This window comes from Lepidochelys kempii, chromosome 1 (genome assembly GCF_965140265.1).
Source record: "Lepidochelys kempii isolate rLepKem1 chromosome 1, rLepKem1.hap2, whole genome shotgun sequence".
NCBI lineage: Eukaryota > Metazoa > Chordata > Testudines > Cheloniidae > Lepidochelys > Lepidochelys kempii.
The window spans coordinates 301,173,051-301,194,330 of record NC_133256.1 but is presented as its reverse complement, the minus strand read 5'-3'; the positions used below and the strand labels follow the sequence as shown (position 1 = coordinate 301,194,330).

The window sequence follows — 21,280 nt, the reverse complement described above, 5'->3', positions numbered from 1 at the left end:
TTATCCTACTGTGGACAAACCCTTGGAGACAGAAGGTTTGAATTGAGAAGCAAGGGAAATCAATGGAAGCCATATTAGTTCTGATCTTTTCTTTTGTACAACTCACACAAACCTATTTGTCAGCTGACTCTTAAATGTTGGATTTATTCAGAGGCAGAGGGCTTCACAAAGCAAAATAACTGTTTTACCTGCAAATCAACACTCAGATTGCAGCAAAGGGAAGTGAAAAACTGGATGCCTTTATTGCTGAAACCTGAGCTGTGACTTTCTTAGCCACAGCTGCAGCTTCAGCTCAGGGTTCAGCCTCAGGTTTTCAATAAAAAGCAGAAAGTCAGGATCTGACATTTCTAAGATTCAGAAAAGGGCAGAAAAATTATGGATTCTTTAAGTTTCATAAAACAGCAATAAAGGGCACAAACATTTTAATTTTTTTTTCTTTACTTCACAGTTAACCTTTGATAAAAGCAATGTTTGCTTTGGGCCAAATCCTGCACTTCTGGCTGCAGCCGAGGAAGTCCCTAATTGCAGATGTGCTGGTGTGGGTCTGATGCAAATACAATCCAAACCCCATGCACAGAAGACTCCCTGGGCTATTTTTATTGTGGTATCGCACAAAGGCCCTGATTGGGAGTGGACCTGACTGTACGTAAGCACTGTGAACACATGCTGGAAGACATGGACCCTGCCCCAAAGAATTTACAATTTGGTGTACCCAGGTTCTCTGAACAGATCAGAAGAGGAGCAGGGTAGGGACCAATGGATTTACTATCTGTTTCCCCCTCCCCATCTACCTACCCACTGGTGCTATCACTGCAGTTCCAGAGAATGTACACAGCAATGAAGATTTCACATTGTAGGGCAACTCCTGCTTCCTCCTCTGAAGGCACAGAGAACCCCTGGCAGTGAAGCTAATGTGTGTGGGGGGAGGAAGTGGGAAGGGAAAGGAGGATTTGGAGTACTGTGCCAGGGATACACATATTCCACAGGCCCAGAGGATTAATTGCGGCCCAATACTCTGGTGCGCTCTCACGTGACTGTGGGGTGCATTGGGCTAAAGCACTTCTTCAGTCAGTGGGCTAATGTTGCTCTGCAGAGTGGCTAAGAAAAGATACAGCTTCCCTCTCATCTGCCAAGCCACAGCTACTGGGTTGGATGGGGAAGGGGGGCTAGCAAGAGGATTTGCCTTTGTAAGACCTCAAAATGCCATTCTGGTCTTCCCATTTTTTAAACCACAGGATTGGCGTATTATTATTACACACAGGAAAATTTGTGCTAATGCATGTCACATGCTTGCGAGAAAAAATTATTCAGCACATTCAGCTCTTTTTTTGCTCTGGGCATATTTCCCACTGGAGTGAACACTGACATACAGCCTGCAGGTAAAACTACGCCAAGAAAATGTGTTTTGTTGTTGTGTTTTTAAACTGGCAATCAGGGAAACAAGCTAAAATGAAGATTTATCTCTGCAGTTCAGCATAAAATGCCTTCCTCTAATTCCATACAAATGTACATATTTGATTTTACATTATGTTGTTTCAGTTTCTTAAGGTACTTAGTCCTCAAAATAATTACTTACCAGTCTCTTTTGCTGGAGCTGTTCTCTTAGTAATCTGTCTTCTGGTAAAACATCACATAAAAGAAAATAATTGTCCTGTTCCTCTGTTAAGAGATTAAAAAATAAACGTAAAGGAGACATTTGCAGCTGTTTTGCCCTGTAACATGCTCAACCTTAATTTTTTCCCCCAGCCTCAGATATAATTAGACTGTTTCAGTTAAATATTTAAAAAATTAATGTAATTTTCATTTTAAGAGAACTACAGTTTTATTTTACACTGCTGGAGTTATTTGTGGGTCAAAGCCAGGCATAGCTAGGCAAAATCCCATTAATATAAATGGACTTGCAGCCATTTACACCACCAGTCGATTTATATAAGGCCAGAATGTGCACAGCCTTTGCATAGCTTCCCCACTTCCTTGTGCCCCCTCTATTGTATATAGGTTCTTATATGGCCCTTGTCACTGTTGTAGCTGAACACGTTCTAGTTGTGTATTTAATGATGCAACTAACATCTGCAATATGTGGTTTGGTCTCTTTCTCTCAGCAGAAGGAGAATTGTGTGTGTGTGTGTGGGGGCAGGGGGATTGTGTTTTATTTTTATATACACACTGCTATGAGTTTATATTAGAGAAAACAAGACTGAAGAAGTTTGATCTGAACTGGGAGATAAAGCTGGTGAGGTCTGTGATGGTCCTTAATTTCTGGGGAAGCTCATTCAACAGCCTTGGACTGGCCCCTGAGAAAGATCTGTCTCCTGCCCAGAAAGAATGTTCCATGGTGCCAGAAAAGCAGAGCTGTCGGAGCTTTAGATGATCTTTTGCAGAGGCCAGACACAACTGCCGTCTTGGTACTCTTAGTGCACTGAATATTTCCTCCTGTGGTAATAGTTCCCACTGAGTGGGAGAAGAAGTGAGGCCATGACCCAACTGTGCACAAGAGTTGGCCATAGAGGTGTGCGGAGCTGAAGTATTTCAGTGGGTGTGCTTCCCTGCACATTGGGGCAGCTCTGTGAGAACTGTGCCTCCCATTCACACAGTTGGTACCTGAGCTCCCTTTGCAGAGCAATGCTGCTTCCAGGGCTTGATCCTGGAAGTTGCTGAGCGCCCTAGCCCAGATCCAGCAAAACACTCAAGCATGTACTTAGGCTCATTCCTATTCAGCCAGGCATTTAAATCCCACTGAAGTCAGTGGACCTAAGCATGCATGTAAGTGCTGAGCTGAATAGGTAGGAGCTTAAGTATGTGCTTAACTTTAATCACATGTGTAAATACTTTGCTGGACTGGTACCCGGATGCTCACCATTTTAAAGGACTGAGCCTATAGTACAGGCCACAGTATATCAGGTCAGGAAATAAGCAGGGTAGATAAGGAGCACACTTACCTACTGGAGCTTCTGAATTTGTTCTTATCACACTACAGAAATCTGTGATGGGCTGCTCCGTGAACCTCTTCTTCCAATATAAAATGTATCTAAAAAAAAAAAGCGCGTGTATGTGAAGGAAGAATACTGCATTTCCTAAACTACTGGTCCGCTGTATCCTACTCCCATCCTTTTAATTCTTATGTCAAAGAGTTTTTTGAATGTAAAATTACTTATCCAATGCTGGTTCTGTAGAGCTGCCATGTATTGCGAGACTAAAGTGAAATTGCTCTCCAATTCATGAAAGTTATTCAGCTTCACTTAAGCCGATTTCAGCAAAAACAGGCCTGATCCAAAGTTCACTGAAGTCCGTGAAAAAGAATTCTACTGGCTTCAATGAGTTTTGGATCAAGCTTCACATAAGTAATGGGAGTTGGTCACATCTTTAGAAAGACCCATCACTCGGTTACATTTTTACTAAAAAGAAATACTTAGAAATTCCCAAAATACTAGATATAGATGGGAGCTATATGTGATATCCATTTACCATTTCCATTTACTTTGGAGCAGGCCCTAAAATACGAAGATATTCTCATGTTTGTTTCTAAATTAGTGAACTTCTCCTACTCTGAAGTTCTAAGGAGAATGATGCTGCATAACAAGAAACCAGGATGGAAGTTCATCTTACAAGATTGCATTAACAGCACTCCAGTGTTTACTCTTTCTGGAACAGGTTACGACTCAGAGTTATTTGAGACACATGCAAAAATACAAGACATGATGGAAGCATCAACTTGAGAAACTTGAATGCTTTTATACCAAAAATTTGGTAATGGGCACACAAGGTATAACAATATCTAGTGGCTGGATATTGAAGCTGGACAAATTCAAGTTCTTAACGGTGAAGTTAATTAACCACTGGAACAACTTACCAAGGATTGTGGTAGATTCTCCATCACTGGCAATTTTAAAATCAAGATTGGATGCTTTTCTAAAGGATATGCTCCAGTTCAAACAGAAACTGAATCAGGGAAATTCTATAGCTGGTATTATGTAAGCGATCAGACAATAGAGCAGAGGTCCCCAAACTGGGGCAGGAATGTCCGGGGGGGGGGTGCAGCGGAGCCCAGGCCACCCCCCCACAGAGGGTGGAGAGGGAGCGCCACCCAGCCCCACTCCGCTCCCAGTTCCGCTCCAGCCCCACCCCCAATCCAGGTTCCTGGCCCCGGCTCCTGACCGCAGCCCAGCCACAGCTCTGCACCCAGATGTGGCCCCACCCTTGGCCCCTGGCTGCGGCTCCGTTTCTGACCCTGGCTCTGCTCCCGGCCTCAGACCTGCCTCTAGCTGCATCCCCAGCCTCGGCTCCCATATCCCTGTCCACATCCCTGCTCCCGACTCCAGGGGAAGAGTGGGTCGCAGACAGGTAAGGGGGGCACGACGCTGAAAAGTTTGGGGACTACTACACTAGAGGATCACAGTGATTCCTTCTGGCCTTATAATCTGTTAATTATGACTGCATTCATAGGGAAATACGGCAATCCAAGGGCTTGTCTACACAACACTTAGTTTCCAGCAAGCTAGGGTGTTAATCTGCCCTGCACTAATTGTCCACACAGACAGTGCTGCAATGCTAACAGTTCCGCAGTGAGCTTTAATTTATTCCCAAAGCTGTGTAGGTCAAAGTGCACTATGGAAATGTTTGTGCACTGCAGCAATGTCCACATGGATATTTAGCGTGTGGCAGGATAGTACAGGGTTGATGTACACCCCAGTCTACCATGAACAAAGTATTCGTGTAGAGAAGCTCCAGGTCACTCTAGTCAGAAACTGAAAGGACTCTCAAAATATTATAACCACATCTCAACTTTAACAAAGAGATAATGAATGTCTCTGCAAGAAATTTGGGACAAAAAGAGTCTCCACTTAGAGAAGATTTTTCTTTTGCAGAGGAACAAATTGAGGCCTGTAGCTAGGCTAACAGAAGTAGAAATGCAGAAAAACCCTTCCTCTGCCACCCACCAAAAAACAAAACCAACAACAAAACCAACTCTAACCACCCTCAACTGGGAAAGAAGATTTCTCCAGAAAATCCTGCAACAATTGCAATTAATGTTTTAGAAAGTTTAAACCAAGATTTTGTTATTATTTATTACTTGAATTACAGTAGGACTAACAAGCCCCAACCAAGACAAGGGCTCCCATATGTTAGGAGTTACTGTACAAACAGATAAGGGACAGTCCTTGTTCCAAAAAGCTAAGGATTTGGTCGGGGCGCGGGGGTGGGGGAAGTAAACCAGAACAGTCTACCTGCTAGTTATTTGGAATACTAAAATTAAACATGATCCTGAAAACACTTATATATGTGGTTAACTTTACTCATGAGATGACTCAATGGGACAACTCACGAGCATAACGTGTAACTGTGTGCAAGATCAAAGCCCAAGTTGTCAGTGGAAATTATATTCTGTTAAGTAGATGCTACGAATGTTTTTAAAAATCCACATTGGTAAGTTAAAACATTTCAGATACTATTGTTGTAAGGATCAATTATAATTCTTACAACTGAAAGACAGGAGAAAAATGTTGGTGTTTTTTTCAGTTGGTGTATTTTGTGTATAGCCAAGTTTCCTTGTTGCCCTGAATAGTCATCTTCTAAGAGGAACTCTCCAGGGATTTGCAGGCTAAAATGCTGTGGACAAGAGGTCCCTCCAGCTCCCCCCTACTCTGGCAAGCCCCTTCAATAGCTAAAAAGTCTAACCTCACATTGTAGAAGTAACAGGGCTTCTGCAGAACTGGAGACAGTACAGCAAGCAAGGCAGAGCATGCTGCAAAGTTGGAGGTTCACCATTTCACATCCTGCTGCCACTTTGAATCAGGTTTGGTTCCTTTCCACTTGCATTAGCAGGAAAGAGAATCTAAATAGCAATTTTCTAGAAAAGGTGATTTTAAATTACATTTCTGTAGCAAGAACAATCCCAACAGCACCATTTAATTAGCATTCCTTTAGTGAACACTTCATTTTTTGTTTATATGAAGAAATTAGCATTATCTCCAAAGAAGATTGCAAACAGAAACAAGTGCCGTTATTTGATTTTAGCAATGTTAAGCTTACACTTCTGAACAAATGAATGATTCTTAGGATTTTATGTGGCCTACTTTTCATTTCCCATGTTTCATCTTAATCTTTCACTATAAACCATGGTATTTAGACATAAATCACTGCTTTGTAAGTGAGCCTGATCACAAGAATCCAGAAAAGTGGGTATTGTGTAAGTGCCGAGACCTACTTTGTTTTAAGTGGATAATTTACCTACTAAAACGTATCATTTCAACAAAGCAAACAACAAAAAAGAGTAGATACGAGCCAGCCTGGTGGCCTAATACCACACAGTACCATGCAGTAGGGTAGAGTTCCAAGCAAGAGATTATACACAAATCCACATCTAGATTTGTGAGCCAGCTGGACCTGAGCTAGCTGCTGAGGGAGATGTAGGAGAGAGCTGGGACGACCAATGATGTAACTGTGGAAGGGATCTCAGTTACACAGAAGTGGCAATACTGCATGGCACAGTCAAGGATAAAGTGGAAACGAAATGGAACAATACAGGCCTAATTAAGGTAAATTGATACGACTTCTTAGGCAACCCTCCCATCACTAAATTCTGAATTACTCACGCCCAGTGATAGAGAACAAGGCAAGACAGAAAGAACTAGCTAGACAGTAGCCATGCAGAGATGGGAATAAGGCCTCAGAATGAGAGGAAGGTAGTCAAAAACAGAAAAAAAGTAGATAAACCAAAATGTGTGTCTAACAAGATAGCTGGCCCTTCAAATAAAATCAGGTCCAGCTCTCCTCCTCCAGTCCAGATACACCCTAATTTGGTGTAATGAGGACAACAGGGGGTCCCTTGGAAGCTGTACATGAGAGACACCCCAAAAGGCAAGAGAGAACATAGAGTCCAGAAAGAGAGAGCTCAGTACCCAGAGTCCGGAGAGGGAGCTCAGAAGAGCAGAGCTGGGCTGAGAGCGACATAAGAACAGCCATACTGGGCAGACCAAAAGTCCATCTAGCCCAGTATCCTGTCTTCCAACAGTGGACAATACCAGATGCCCCAGAGGGAATGAACAGAACAGGTAATCATCAAGTGATCCATCCCCTGTCACCCATTCCCAGCTTCTGGCAAACAGAAGCTAGGGACACCATCCCTGCCTATCCTGGCTAATAGCTATTGATGGACCTATCCACCATGAATTTATTTAGGTTTCAGAGTAGCAGCTGTGTTAGTCTGTATTCGCAAAAAGAAAAGGAGTACTTGTGGCACCTTAGAGATTAACAAATGTATTTGAGCATAAGCTGCATCCGATGAAATGAGCTGTAGCTCACGAAAGCTTATGCTCAAATAAATTTGTTAGTCTCTAAGGTGCCACAAGTACTCCTTTTCTTTTTGCAAATTTATTTAGTTCTTTTTTGAACCCTGTTATAGTCTTGGCCCTCACAACATCCCCTGGAGTTCCACAGGTTGACTGTGCATTGTGTGAAAAAATACTTCCTTCTGTTTGCTTTAAACCTGCTGCCTATTAATTTCATTTGGTGACTCCTAGTTCTTGTGTTAAGGGGAGGAGTAAATAACACTTCCTTATTTACTTTCTCCACACCAGTCATGATTTTATAGACCTCTATCATATCCCTCCTTAGTCGTCTTTTTTCCATGCTGAAAAGTGCCAGCCTTATTAATCTCTCCTCATATGGCAGACACTCCATACCCCTAATCATTTTTATTGCCCTTTTCTGAATCTTTTCCAATTCTAATATATCTTTTTTGAGAAGGGGTGACCACATCTGCACACAGTATTCAAGATGGTGGCGTTCCATGGATTTATATAGAGGCAACATCATATTTTCTGTCTTCAGAGAGGGAATGCCTGAAAGAGGGAGTGGTGAGAGTTCCCTTGTTGAGCAGTGAAGCCAGATCAGGTGGGTGAAAGCAGAGGGCAGTCAGGGTATGGGGGGTTCACCTACAAACTTCTCCAGGCCAGAGAGCCATGGCCCGAAAGGGCTGGAGGCTGAAAGCAGCAGAGGGAGATGCCTGCTGGCTCTCTGAGTCAGGGAGCTGAAGCTGGGGGACAGAGAGGGCAGAAGGCTGGGGAATGATGAAGGGGTGAATCTGTTGATGTTTCCAGGCAAAAGCTGAAATCATAACTGGGAAGGAAACAGCAGAGAAACACCGCATACAGAGGGGCTGGGGTGAGGTGTGGTGCAAAACATTGGAGCTGTACCTGAGAGCTGGAGGCATGGTGAGATGCTGGAGCTGTATTTGGTGTGTGGATGGACTGTTCAGATTTGAAAAAGTGCGTGTAGAAGTTGGGCTGGGGAAACTCGACTATGGTTGAGGGACTTTCTGTAATAAATTTCTCTCTCAAAGGGCTATTTCTATTCTGAAAACTGGTGTGGAATTACTGGGACTCCAGAAGAAAGGGGAAAGTGAGGCAGACACGTCTGTTCTGTCATAGCCCACTACTGAAGGTGTGCCAGGAGGGCTGCCATACCACATAGGAAAATGAATGTGGGCAGGTGAAAGGACCCTGAGAAGAGGGGAACTAAGTGCGTGAAAGAGGGATATTGAAGCATGGGACTCCTTGCAGGGCCCTTTCTGAGGCTACAAGGGGACACCCTGGAGAGGTCAGCCCTTTGACACAGTGTGCTTTATGAAATCAACAGAACTTGTCAATACAACAAAATAACTTCATCTGAAGACACTGACATTGCTATTGATTAGCTGGACAACTGGTTTCTTGCCAGTTGGCAATTCCTAAGTCCTAACTACCAATCACAATTACCTATTTGTATGTTTCAAGCAATACACTATAAATAACATCAAACCAACACTGTTAGATAAGTTTGCAAATGTTCCAAAAAAGTATCAAAAAGTTACATACCAGGTGATCCACGGTACGCATCTTATTTACACATTTGCATGATCTATTTTAACTGAGAAAAATTTACCTTCTGAAATCTGCAACCAGCTTGACATCTGCTATGACAAGCTTGTGTTCAATAATCATGTGCTTCAGAAGTTGGTCTTGTTCTGCTTGTGGAAAATATTCTTCACAGAAAATACAAGGCACAGATGGAGACTCTTCCACAGCAGCTACACCACATGGACTTTCTGGCAAAGACAGTGGCTCCAAAATACACTCACTATCTGAAGGAAACAAAAGCAAAAAAAAAAAAAAAAAAATCTTTGTTGGACTTCAATTTCTCCTTTAATCTCCAAAATAATCTTAAATAAACCAACATTCTTTCAAAACCCTATTTTGTATGGATGACTCATAAGCAGTGTAGGTAGAATCAGGAGCAAGGGAAAACAGCTTTTGTTGCTTTAACATGGCTTCCGCCAACAACAGCAAGGAGCAGATTTATTAGCAAGGCCACCAAATGTTTCTTCCTCAAAGCCAGCCAATGGCACCACTTCTAGAGTGGGTTGATGAGGCTCTGACAGCACAGGGGAACAAGCTCTAACTGTGATCCATGACTGACATTAAGGCAGGGTGTATGTGTCATGTAGTATGGTCTGGGTGATATGTGTGTTGGTTATTAGTGCAGGGAAGCTTCTTCCCATAAGTTGGACCCACTTTATTTTCTCAGAAACTAGCCCACATGCTGGTGTGTGTGAGGGATGTGTGTTAGGTTGACAAGGTAGGTGAGGTAATGTCTTTTATTGGACAAACTTCTGTTGGTGAGAGAGACGAACTTTTGAACTCTTCCTCAGGTCTTCCTCAGGTTATAATAATAACCTGATAATAAAAGGTTAGATTGTATAGGGTGGGCTGTTTTTGCATGTGAATTGATCCCTGTTAGTACAGACCATCTCTTGTTTACAGGAACCTTTTAACACTCACTCACTTTTGCATGATTATATAAATAATTTGCCTTGTTCCACCAGGCATCTGTTAGTTTGACTCAAAACGTTTCTTGTCGCACAGATGTGGTTTTTGCTGATGGAGAGGCCTCCACTGGAGGAGCTGGATCTGCTGAAACATTTCTCAGCTGTGCACGTGCTGGGAAAGGAGCTGTTATGACCCACATATTAAGTATTACCTATCAGATCTGTGTTCTTGGGGAACCAGGGTGCAGTACCCAGCCTGTCTGAGTCATGAAAGACCTTCCTCCCCCCAGACTCTGCTTGAACCAAAACCTATCAGAAGAAAGACTTACAAAAAGCAATGAAAAGGTAGTGGGAGACATACCTAAACCCCTGGGATAAGGATGACAGGATGACAGGATTAAGGAGAACTTGGCACAGAAAATGAGTGGCACAGAAATTGCAGGAGGCAAGAAACACAGGTGAACAAATATGCTGATATGTAACTGGGGGAGTAGACTATACAGAGGAAAGGTAATTAAAAGTAGACTGCTAGACTAGAAGCATGGGCAACTGAAGTAGTTTATGGAATTTAGTGCAGATGAAAATAAAGGAAGGGAACTAGAGATAAATTACATGAAAATATCCTTGGTACTTCTCTGCTGCAAAACACTGAGCAGCAGAATAAATAGGTAGTACAGAACAAAACTCTACAGCCTTCAGCACAGTGCTTAAATGGATTAAAATGTAACCACCACAGGGCACACACATAGTAGTACAAATAATTATTATTCAAAACTCAAACTACTGTTCCAAATGTGGTTCCAGCGGGGTCACCTTATTATAAAAGAGCTGTTAGAGAACTGTAGACTGAGGCAAGGGGCAGGGCGTCGCACACTTTGAAGAGTGTGTCAGCTGGTCTTACTGCACACACCAGGGGCTCTTTCCATCCCTCTATTCTCCACTGCCCCACAGCTCCTTGTTTGCCATCCTCTCATCCCCCTGCTTTTCAGGGACCCCTGCTACTCCCCCCAGTCTTCCCCCTGCCAGGGGTTCTGTGTGATCCCCACTTCCCCCTCCTATACCACTCTCCTGCCACATCAGCAGCTGCGTGCACCCCCATTCCCACTTTCTTCATATGCCCCCCCATCCTCCTCCATGGCAGGAACTGTGTGCACTCCCATTCTCCCCATACCTGGATTCCCCTTTGACCCTCCTAACAGCAGGGGCTGTGTGCTTCCTTGATCCCTCACTCCATGTCCCTCATCCCTTCCTTCATCCACAGCAGGGCTCCCATGCCAGGGGCTCTGTCTTACCCCCCACCTCAAACCAGGGTCCCCTAATCTCTCCCCCCATCAGGGGTTCTGCGTGCCCCACTCCCCTCCTCAAGCCAGACTAGATCTGCTCCCCATGCCAGGGTCTGTATGCATACCCCTATGCTTCCCATTATTCTTTTTTTCTGGCTGGGACACAAGTCATTCAGCATGTCGACATACTAAACTCTATTGGGAGGACAGGCAGAGCTGAGATGGGAGTATTGTTATATGGAAGGCACTAATGGGTGACATCCACCAGTTGTTTAATCTATAGAAAATAGCAGAAGTGCTTGAGGCTGAGGCTGTGGCTGTGCTAAAGAGCTGTGGTAAAGAACTGGCCCCCCAGTTTCCCCTTTTCAACACATAGCTGAGGACAAGCCCAGAAATAGAAATACTCCCCCCTGCCCCTCCAATTCAGAATCATGGGAAAACTCCATGGCTGTAGAGATTCTACCAAGTCATCCAGCTGGTGGGGTTTCCTTCCTCCAACATAGTGGGCAGACAGCACATCCCTCAGCCAACGCCGCTTCCTGCAGCCCCCATTGGCCTGGAACAGCAAACCGCACCCAGTGGGAGCTGCGATCGGCCAAACCTGCGGAAGCTGCAGGTAAACAAAGTGTCCCGGCCCGCTAGTGGATTTCCCTGACAGCCGTGTGCCAAAGGTTGCCGATCCCTGATCTATAGAAACAAGAGTTAGATTGTAGCTTCTCTGGGATTGTCTTTTTGTTATATGTATGCACACTACTAGCACAATGGGACCCGATCCCCATCTGGAACTTGTGGGCACTACAATAATACAAATAAGTAGTAATAAGAGAAGAACCAGAGGAAGGAGGCAGAGGCGAATTAAGATTTATTGGGGCCCAGGGCACAAAGAACATTGGGGCCCCCCGCATGCGCTCCCAGAGCCCCACCACTTGCTTTGCCCCCTCCGCCCATGACCCTGCTTCCTGGCCTGGCTGGAAGTCAGGCCATGGCAAGAGCTGCCCAGAGAGCCTGGGCTGCTGGGGGGAGCCCTGGACTCTCCATCTGTCCTGGATGGTGCGCCCTGGAGGGTAGGGACCCAGGCCGGAGGCTGCTTTTGGGCACTCCAGCTCCTCACCCAGGACAGGTGGAGGGTCCGGGGCTCCCCACAGCTGCCCGGGCAGCACAGAAATAAATATGAATGAAAATAAACTGTTCAGTGCACTAAAAATGTGGCCACCTTAAATATGTCATCTTGTCAATAAATTGTTTGGTTCTGAATGAATAACCCTGCTGATACTTGTGGCAGTAGTTTTGGAGCCTGTAGGTTCAGGTGAGTGAGAGTGGACAGCTGCAGCATTATGCCATTACAGCATTATGCCAGAGAACTCTGCCTAAGTGCCAAATATTGTACTAACTAAGACATGAGGTTTTCTATTAAAACAGTGGTTTTAGTCTAGTGGTTGTGTTGGAGACCATCAGTCAGGACTCTTGAGTTCTCTAACTAGCAGTGATACCTGATTCTGTTTGTGTTTAACTGCAGGCAATTCACTTAACCTTTGTGTGTTTCACTATGTAAAAGAGGGGGAAGGAGAGGAGCTGGGTGGGGGGCAGCTCCAGGAAGGAGGGAGGAGGGAAAGGGGGGGTTAGGGGACAGCTCCACGACGGAGGAAGGGAAAAGGAGAGGGACTCGGGAGTGGGGGGAAGCTCCGCATGGGGGAGACGGGCTGGGGGGTGCTCCGCACAGGAGGAATATGCTCACTGCTCACCGGACCACAGCTCCTGCATCCATCTGGTCTGGCCAGGGGGTGGGGTCTCAAGGGGGGGGGAGGAGGAGGAGCAGGGTGGTGGAGCCCCAGGGGGAGGGAGAGGAGGCACGGGGGAAGGGTCGGAGTTCCGGCTTGCGGGGGCTCCCCAATTGACCAAGGCCCCTGGCACTGTATGGTAATCCGCCACTGGAAGGAAGTGATAGTTTGGGTTCGGTTTTCCTTGAGCAAAAGCTATAGGGAATAGCCAAACCTGAGCTGCAAATGGTGCAACAGCTGTAAGAAAGTTAATTCATTTTCCTTACTGGAACATTTTTAGTTCCAATCACGCTAAGTAAAAGCCATTATACAGATAAAAAAAAAAAAAAAGATCACCTATTACAGTATATGGGTGTTTTATATCAAGTGTTCCAGACAAGGTATTCTGCCTGTGTAATCCCACACTAAATTATCAGCGATACCTATGATATTACAATCAGGTGATTTTATGGCTGTAGATCTGAAATAATAGTAGAAAACAGGCAGGAATTCACCACTCAAAAGAAGGTTAGCTGCAAATGGTAAAGCCTTTAAGCATTTTCTACTTATTTGTCAGTTAAAGCCCTTATCTACACTACAGGGTTAAGTCGAATTTAGCCGCTTTAAGTCGATTTTAAAATGGATGCGTTCACACAACCAACTCTGTTCCATTGACTTAAAGGGCTCTTAACCTAGACTTTTGTACTCCTACCTGGCGAGGGGAGTAGCGCTAAAATTGACCTTGCTTGGTCGAATTTGGGGTAGTGCGGACGCAAATCAACAGTATTGGCCTCCGGGAGGTATCCCAGAGAGCTCCAACGTGACCGCTCTGGACAGCACTTTGAACTCTGATGCACTAGCGAGGTACACAGGAAAAGCCCCGTTTCCTGTTTGGTAAGCGTGGCGAGCTCAGCAGCCCAGGTGACCATGCTGTCCCCGCAGAATCGCAAAACAGATCCAGCATGGACCGAAAGGGAGACACTGGCTCTGATTGCTGTATGTGGAGAAGCATCTGTGCAGGCAAAAAGAAGAAATGCCAATATATTTACCAAAATCTCACAGGGCATGGTGGAGAGAGGCCACAACAGGGACACACAGCAGTGCCGCGTGAAAGTTAAGGAGCTCAGGCAAGCCTACCAAAAGACAAAGGAGGCAAACGGGCGCTCCGGGTCAGACCCCCATACATGCTGTTTCTATAATCAGCTGCATGGCATTCTTGGAGGGGATCCTACCACTATCCCACCACTGTCCATGGACACCTGCAATGGGGGAGTCTTACGCAACAGGGAGGAGGATTTTGTGGATGAGGAGGAGGAGGAGGAGAAGAAAGAGAATGTGCAGCAGGCAAGTGATGAATCTGTTCTCCCCGGCAGCCAGGACTTTTTCATCACCCTGGAGCCAATACCCTCCCAAGGCGGAATACCCAACTCTGAAGCCGGAGAAGGCAGCTCCGGTGAGTGCACATTTGTAACTAAAGAACAGGGTTCAAAAGCAATAGTGTTTAACGTTTGATTTGCCCTGAAGAATTGGGATGCTTTCGTGGCCAGTACAGCTACTGGAAAAGTCTGTTCACATGTCGCTGGAGGATTCCCGCTCTATCCCCAGACATCTCCATGAAGCTCTCCTGGAGGTACTCTGAAAGCCTTTGCAGAAGGTGTCTGGGGAGGGCTGCCTTATTTCGTCATCCACAGTAGGACACTTTACCACAGCATGCCAGTAGCAAGTATCTTGGAACCATTGTAGCACAAAGCATGGCAGCGAATGGTCCTGGGTTTTGGTCGCATTCAAGCAACTTTCAGTCTATATCTTTCTGTATTAGCCTCAGGAGAGTGATATCATTCATGGTCACCTGGCTGAAATAGGGGAATTTTTGTAAGGGAACAGGAAAAGGACCCCGTTCATACTGGGCTGTGTGTGCTCGGCTAAAAGGGATCATCCCGGAGAAAAGCCACGCAGTGGGGGGAGAAATGAAAGGATCATCCCAGAGAATAGCCACGAGGTGGGGTGGGAGGCAGGTGTGTGCTGCACATTCTCCCCAAAAACACAGCCCCTCCTTTTAAATGTTAAACCCAACCCAACCCATTGCTTGCTATGGGAAAGAATGGCGCAGCAGTTTGAAACCATTCCCACATGTTATGCGTAAGAAGCCAACCCTGCGTACCCTGTGCCTTACCATGGCTGCCTGGAAACCGAATTCTGTTGCCCAGCTGTATGTGATGTGTCACCATACTGGCAGGCGCTCAATATAAAAGGCAAAATGCGACCTTGTGCCTAAAGCACATGTGCTGTCTGTTGTGAATTGCTTGATTCACTGTGAAAGAGTCTCCCTTTTGTTCTCAGAAATGTATCATCTTAAATTTTACTCTCCCTTTTTATCTCTCCGCCAGGTGCAAATGTTTCTACGCTCCCCCTATCATCTCCGTCCCTGAGGTTATTGCAGATTAGAAGGCGAAAAAAACGCACTCGCAATGACATGTTTTCCGAGCTCATGCAGTCCTCCGACACTGATAGGGCACAGCCCAATGCATGGAGGCATTCAGTGTTAGAGGCCAGGAAAGCATTAAGTGAGCGCGAAGAGTGGAGGCAGGAGCGCAAAGAGCGGAGGCTAATGGAGGAGCAACCAGACATGATGAAGCGTCTGGTGGAGCTGCAGAAAAGCCAACAGGAGCACAGACCCCCACTGCATCCATTGTATAACCGCCTGATTTCCTCCCCAAGTTCCATATCCTCCTCACCCAGATGCCCAAGAACACAGGAAGGGGGGTGGTGGTGGCTCCAGGCACCCAGTCACTGCACTCCAGAGGATGGCCCAAGCAACAGAAGGCTGTCATTCAAACAGTTTGATTTGTAGTGTGACTACAAAAAGCAAATGTGGCCTTGTACTTCCCTCCTCCCCCACCCCACCCAGGCTACCTTGTCAGTTATCTCACTTTTTTAAAATTAATAAAGAAAGAATGCATGGTTTCAAAACAATAGTTACTTTATTTCGAAGGGGGGAGGAAGAGTGGTTTGGTTACAAAGAATTAAAATCAACCAAGGGGGGTGCGTTTGCACCAAGGAGAAACACACACAGCAGTCACACCGTAGCCTGGCCAGTCATGAAACTGGTTTTCAAAGCCTCTCTGATGCGCAGTGCGCCTAGCTGTGCTCTTCTAATCGCCCTGGTGTCTGGCTGCTCAAAATCAGACACCAGGTGATTTGCCTCAACCTCCCACCCCACCATAAACGTCTCCCCCTTACTCTCACAGATATTATGGAGCACACAGCAAGCTGCAATAACAGTGGGAATGTTGGTTGCGCTGAGGTCTGACCTAGTCAGCAAACAGCACCAGCGAGCTTTTAAACGTCCAAAGGCACATTCTACCACCATTCTGTACTTGCTCAGCCTATAGTTGAGCTGTTCCTCACTACTGTCCAGGCTGCCTGTGTAAGGCTTCATGAGCCATGGGAGCAAGGGGTAGGCTGCGTCCCCAAGAATAACTATTGGCATTTCAACATCCCCAATGGTTTTTTTCTGGTCTGGGAAGTAAGTCCCTTCTTGCAGTTGCTCGAACAGCCTGGAGTTCCTAAAGATGCAAGCATCATGCACCTTTCCCAGCCATCCCACGTTGATGTCGGCGAAACGTCCCTTGTGATCCACCAGTGCTTGCAGCACCATTGAGAAGTACCCCCTGCAGTTTATGTACTAGTTGGCAAGGTGATCTGGTGCCAAGATGGGGATATGCGTTTCATCTAACGCCCCACCACAGTTAGGGAACCCCATTGCAGCAAAGTCATCCACTATGACCTGCACATTTCCCAGAGTCACTACCCTGGATAACAGAAAGTCAATGATTACATTGACTACTTGGATCACAGCAGCCTCCGCAGTAGACTTGCCTTCTCCAAATTGATTCCCAACTGACCGGTAGCAGTCAGGCGTTGCAAGCTTCCACAGGGCTATTGCCATTCGCTTCTCAACTGTCAGGGCAGCTCTCATCTTGGTATTCCTGTGCTTCAGGGTGGGGGAAAGCAACTCACAGAGTTCCAGGAAAGTGGCCTTACGCATGCGAAAGTTTTGCAATCACTGTGAATCATCCCATACCTGCAACACTATGCGGTCCCACCAGTCTATGCTTGTTCGCCTGGTCCAGAATCGGCGTTCCACTGTATCAACCAGCCCCACTGCCGCCATGATGTCCCAATTGCCATAGACCGTGCTTTCAGGAACTTCTGTGTCCATGTCCTCATCAAATCCTCCTCGTGCTTGCATCTCTTAGCCCGGTTCTGCACATATTCCAGGATAATGCACAAGGTGTTTACAATGCTCCCAACAGCAGCGGTGATGGTGAGCTGCACAGGCTCCATGCTTGCCATGGTATGGCGTCTGCAGGGGAGCAGAGTTGCAGTGGAAGCGGTGGATAACGTCGGTTAGCAGTCCTACTGCGCCGTCTGCTAACAGCAGCACCCAGGACACAACAGCTGCTGTGACAGTAAGCTGAGCAGGCTCAGTGCTTGCCGTGATATGGCGACTGCATGGAAAAAAGGCGTGAAACAATTCCGTGCCATTGCTTTCACGGAGGGAGGGGTGACCGACAACATATACCCAAAACCACCCACGACAATGTTTTTGCCCCATCAGGCATTGGAAGCTTAACCCAGAATTCCAATGGGTGGCGGAGACTGCGGGAACTGTGGGATAGCTACTTACAGTGCACCGCTCCATAAGTCGATGCTAGCCACGGTAGTGAGGATGCACTCCGCAGACTTAATGCGCTTAGTGTGGACATACGCAATCGACTGTATAAAATCGATTTCTAAAAATTGACTTCTATAAAATTGACCTAATTTCGTAGTGTAGACATACCCAAAGTAAGAATTAGCCACAGAACTGCAGCATACACTTGTGACCTAGAGTCAAGTCCTGTGTGCAACCGCTCCCATTGTGTTACGCAGGCCAAGAAGAACAGACTCTGTATATGGAAGGCTATGTTGCATGTTTCCAATGAGAGAGAACACTAACCTTGCCATGTTTTGCTTTCCTTTGTATATCTGATAATCTCCTAGGGAAAACATTCTTTGGGTAGTGCATTGGAGTTCAAAGTGCTGTCCAGAGCGGTCACATTGGAGCACTCTGGGATAACTCCCGGAGGCCAATACCGTCTATTTGCGTCCGCACTACCCCAAATTCGACCCAGCAAGGTTGATTTTAGAGCTGCTCCCCTCGCCAGGGAGGAGTACAGAAGTCGATTTTAAGAGCCCTTTAAGTCGACGGAACGGGGTTGGTTGTGTGGATGCATCCATTTTAAAATCGACCTAACATGGCTAAATTCGACCTAACCCCGTAGTGTAGACCAGGGCTCAGTTACACCATTTGCCTCTCCATTAGTTTTTACTCATGAAGCGCATAAGTGTGGACACCAGCTCCTTTAGCTAATGGGAAGAGCCAAAGATACTGGAGCAGCCACACTCCTTTCAGAGCTTACACACCAGGCCCGATTCTCCACGGTGTAGTCATTTAGACCTGTACAAATTGAGTGTAAAACACTGCCACTGGTGTGCACAGAGTGCCTAATTCAGCTTTGGTAGCAATTTATACCCAATTGCTCAAGGGTTAAAAGGTCAGATGAGGAGCAAGGGAGTAAAGCATCAGATTCTTTGGCTCCCATTACTGAAAAATTGCTTACTTTCCCATTTTTATCATATAGTTATAAAATAAATCAATTGGAATAGAAATATTGTACTTGCATTTCAGTACTTGCGTGTCTAGTATATAGTGCAGTATAAAACAAGTCATTGTCTCTATGAAATTTTTGTTTCTACTGACTTTGCTAGTGCTCTTTATGTAGTCTGTTGTAAGCCTAGGCAAAGATCTATCGGAGCTGATGCACCCCCTGGAAGACCTCTGCGTACAAGGGTATGCATATCCCTGGTTGAGAACCACTGGACTACATAATCACATAATGTCAATATTTTGTTATTTCTGGTACACTAAGGTTTTAGGTTTAAGTGTATATTATGTAAATAGAGGTGTACAGTATATATTTATAAACCCCTGTGTGAGAACACAAGTATAATGAAACCAAATAAGAACATCTGCTGGAATGTTTAGTGTCTTTCTAATTAAATTCAGCAGTTGAATAAATCAATTCATGAGCAACAAGCTTGGCTTATTATCTCATTAATACAGCTGGTTAATATCATGAGGAGATTAGTAGGAGAACTTGAAATGACCCTAAAATAAAAATGAATGCAACAAAAAGACACAGGTAAGTAAAATGAGTTACCACAACGGGCACAAGGTAAGAGCAGAGGAAAACAAAAACAAAAAAACCCAGATGCATTAAACAGCCCCTCCCCCCAAAACTACCACCTCACATAAGACCAACCGACATCTATTGAAGAAGTGGAAAAACGATCTTTTTCTATACAGTGAGAACATTAACGTCTGTCATTGCGAGCAAAAGTATTTAAATAAATTCTCTAAAGTAAGTTGGCACCAAATGCAAACCTATGCATTAGACACTTTTCTACAAATAGGTACATTAAAAGCTTTAATAGAAGGGACAGAAAAAAATAAAAAATCTATAATAGGTTAGCAAACACATTGGCTCTACATATGTCTTATACATATTACAACTTCTCTCTGCTGCTGACTTGCTAATACTGAACTGGCACAGCAATTTATAGTGATACCCTTGGAAAAGCTTTTCCATTTGTTATAGAATTTCTTTTTTATTTTACAGAGTGTCAAAGATAGATGATTAACAACTGCCCAACACTATTTACAACTAATTACACACACAGCATGCTATTCCCCCTCCATCCAAACAGCACATCAAAAACATGTTCTCAGTGAAAGAAGAATCAAAATACACAGAACAATTTCCCAGCTAGCTATTGTAAAAAGCTCAAGCACTCCTGTCATAAAGGGAAGGCTAACCACGTTTAAATCCCTCCTGGCCAGAGGAAAAAACCCGTTCACCTGTAAAGGGTTAAGAAGCTAAGATAACCTCACTGGCACCTGACCAAAATGACCAATGAGGAGACAAGATACTTTCAAAGCGGGGGGGAGGGGGAGGAACAAAGTGTTCTCTCTGTCTGTGTGTTGTTTTTGCCCGGACCAGAGCAGGAATGCAGGTTAGAACTCCTGTAAAGGGCTAATAAGCAATCTGTTAGATATGCGTTAGATTCTGTTTTGTTTAAATGGCTGATAAAATAAGTTGTGCTGAATGGAATGTATATTCCTGTTTTTGTGTCTTTTTGTAACTTAAGGTTTTGCCTAGAGGGATTCTCTATGTTTTGAATCCGATTACCCTGTAAGGTATTTACCATCCTGATTTTACAGAGGTGATTCTTTTACTTTTTCTTCAATTAAAACTCTTCAAGAACCGGATTGCTTTTTCATTGTTCTGAAGATCCAAGGGTTTGGGTCTGTGTTCACCTGTGCAAATTGGTGAGGATTTTTTATCAAGCCTTCCCAGGAAAGGGGGTGTAGGGCTTGGGAGGATTTTTTTGGGGGCGGGGAAGACGTTTCCAAGAGGGCTCTTTCCCTGTTATATATTTGTTAGACGCTTGGTGGTGGCAGCAATAAAGTGCAAGGGCAAAAGGTAAAATAGTTTGTACCTTGGGGAAGCTGATAAAAATAAGCTTAGGGGGTTTTTCATGCAGGTCCCCACAGCTGTACTCTAGAGTTCAGAGTGGGGAAGGAACCTTGACAACTCCTATTAACTTGAATTACCATTCCGTCTTAGCTCATGAAGGATTATTTGGCCATTATTTCTGCTCATTAAAACACTATCAGTGATACGTGGGAGTTAGTTAAAATGTCCATGTGCTCTAGGAGACAACACATCTCCTAGCTTCCCCAAGATCAATCAGCCTCTACCCTCAGCAGCATTTCATTGAATGCAAATTAGTACTTCAAAAGATTACTTCATCCTACAGCTAAACCTTGTCAGTTTTATAGAAATTGTACATAGTCTGGAGCATCCACAGCCTAATAGGAGACTTCATTCCAGTCATAATCAGACAGGTTTAAGAAGAGCAATAAGTCACCAAATCCTGATATCTCAGGAAAGAGTTTCCATATAGCAGGAGCTGGAACTAACAGAAATACAACTGTGTTTAATAGCCATATTTAACAGGGCTGCTCTGTTGGGGAGCTTAACATGTTGCAGTTTCATTAGCACTAACAAGTGTTGCTATGGGTACCAGAGTGGAGGCATCAGAGAACCAGTGAATGGAAGAGGTGGAAAATTGATTAATAAAAATCTTAACTGTTAGAAATAAATAAAACAAAACCAATGTGCCCGCCAGTAAGACCATATTTAAAATATAAATGCTATTTATTAATATTACTGACTAGTTTGTTGACTTGCACATGCCAATGCATGTCATAACTTTTTCTTTTTAATTAAAAAAATCTACCTCAACATAGACAAAAGATACATGTC

General features: G+C 44.8%; 1 protein-coding gene across 2 annotated transcripts in view; it reads right to left on the bottom strand.

The window, feature by feature from the left end:
- Window positions 1-21,280, bottom strand: part of ZNF277 (zinc finger protein 277) — an 88,438-nt gene that overhangs the window by 41,601 nt on the left and 25,557 nt on the right. For both annotated transcript variants that reach the window (XM_073328108.1, XM_073328109.1), the window contains exons 2-4: window positions 8,923-9,121; window positions 2,940-3,028; window positions 1,577-1,659 (exon numbers count right to left, since the gene is read on the bottom strand). In XM_073328108.1, coding sequence (XP_073184209.1) covers window positions 1,577-1,659; window positions 2,940-3,028; window positions 8,923-9,121 — 371 coding nt within the window. The remainder of the gene's footprint in view (window positions 1-1,576; window positions 1,660-2,939; window positions 3,029-8,922; window positions 9,122-21,280) is intronic.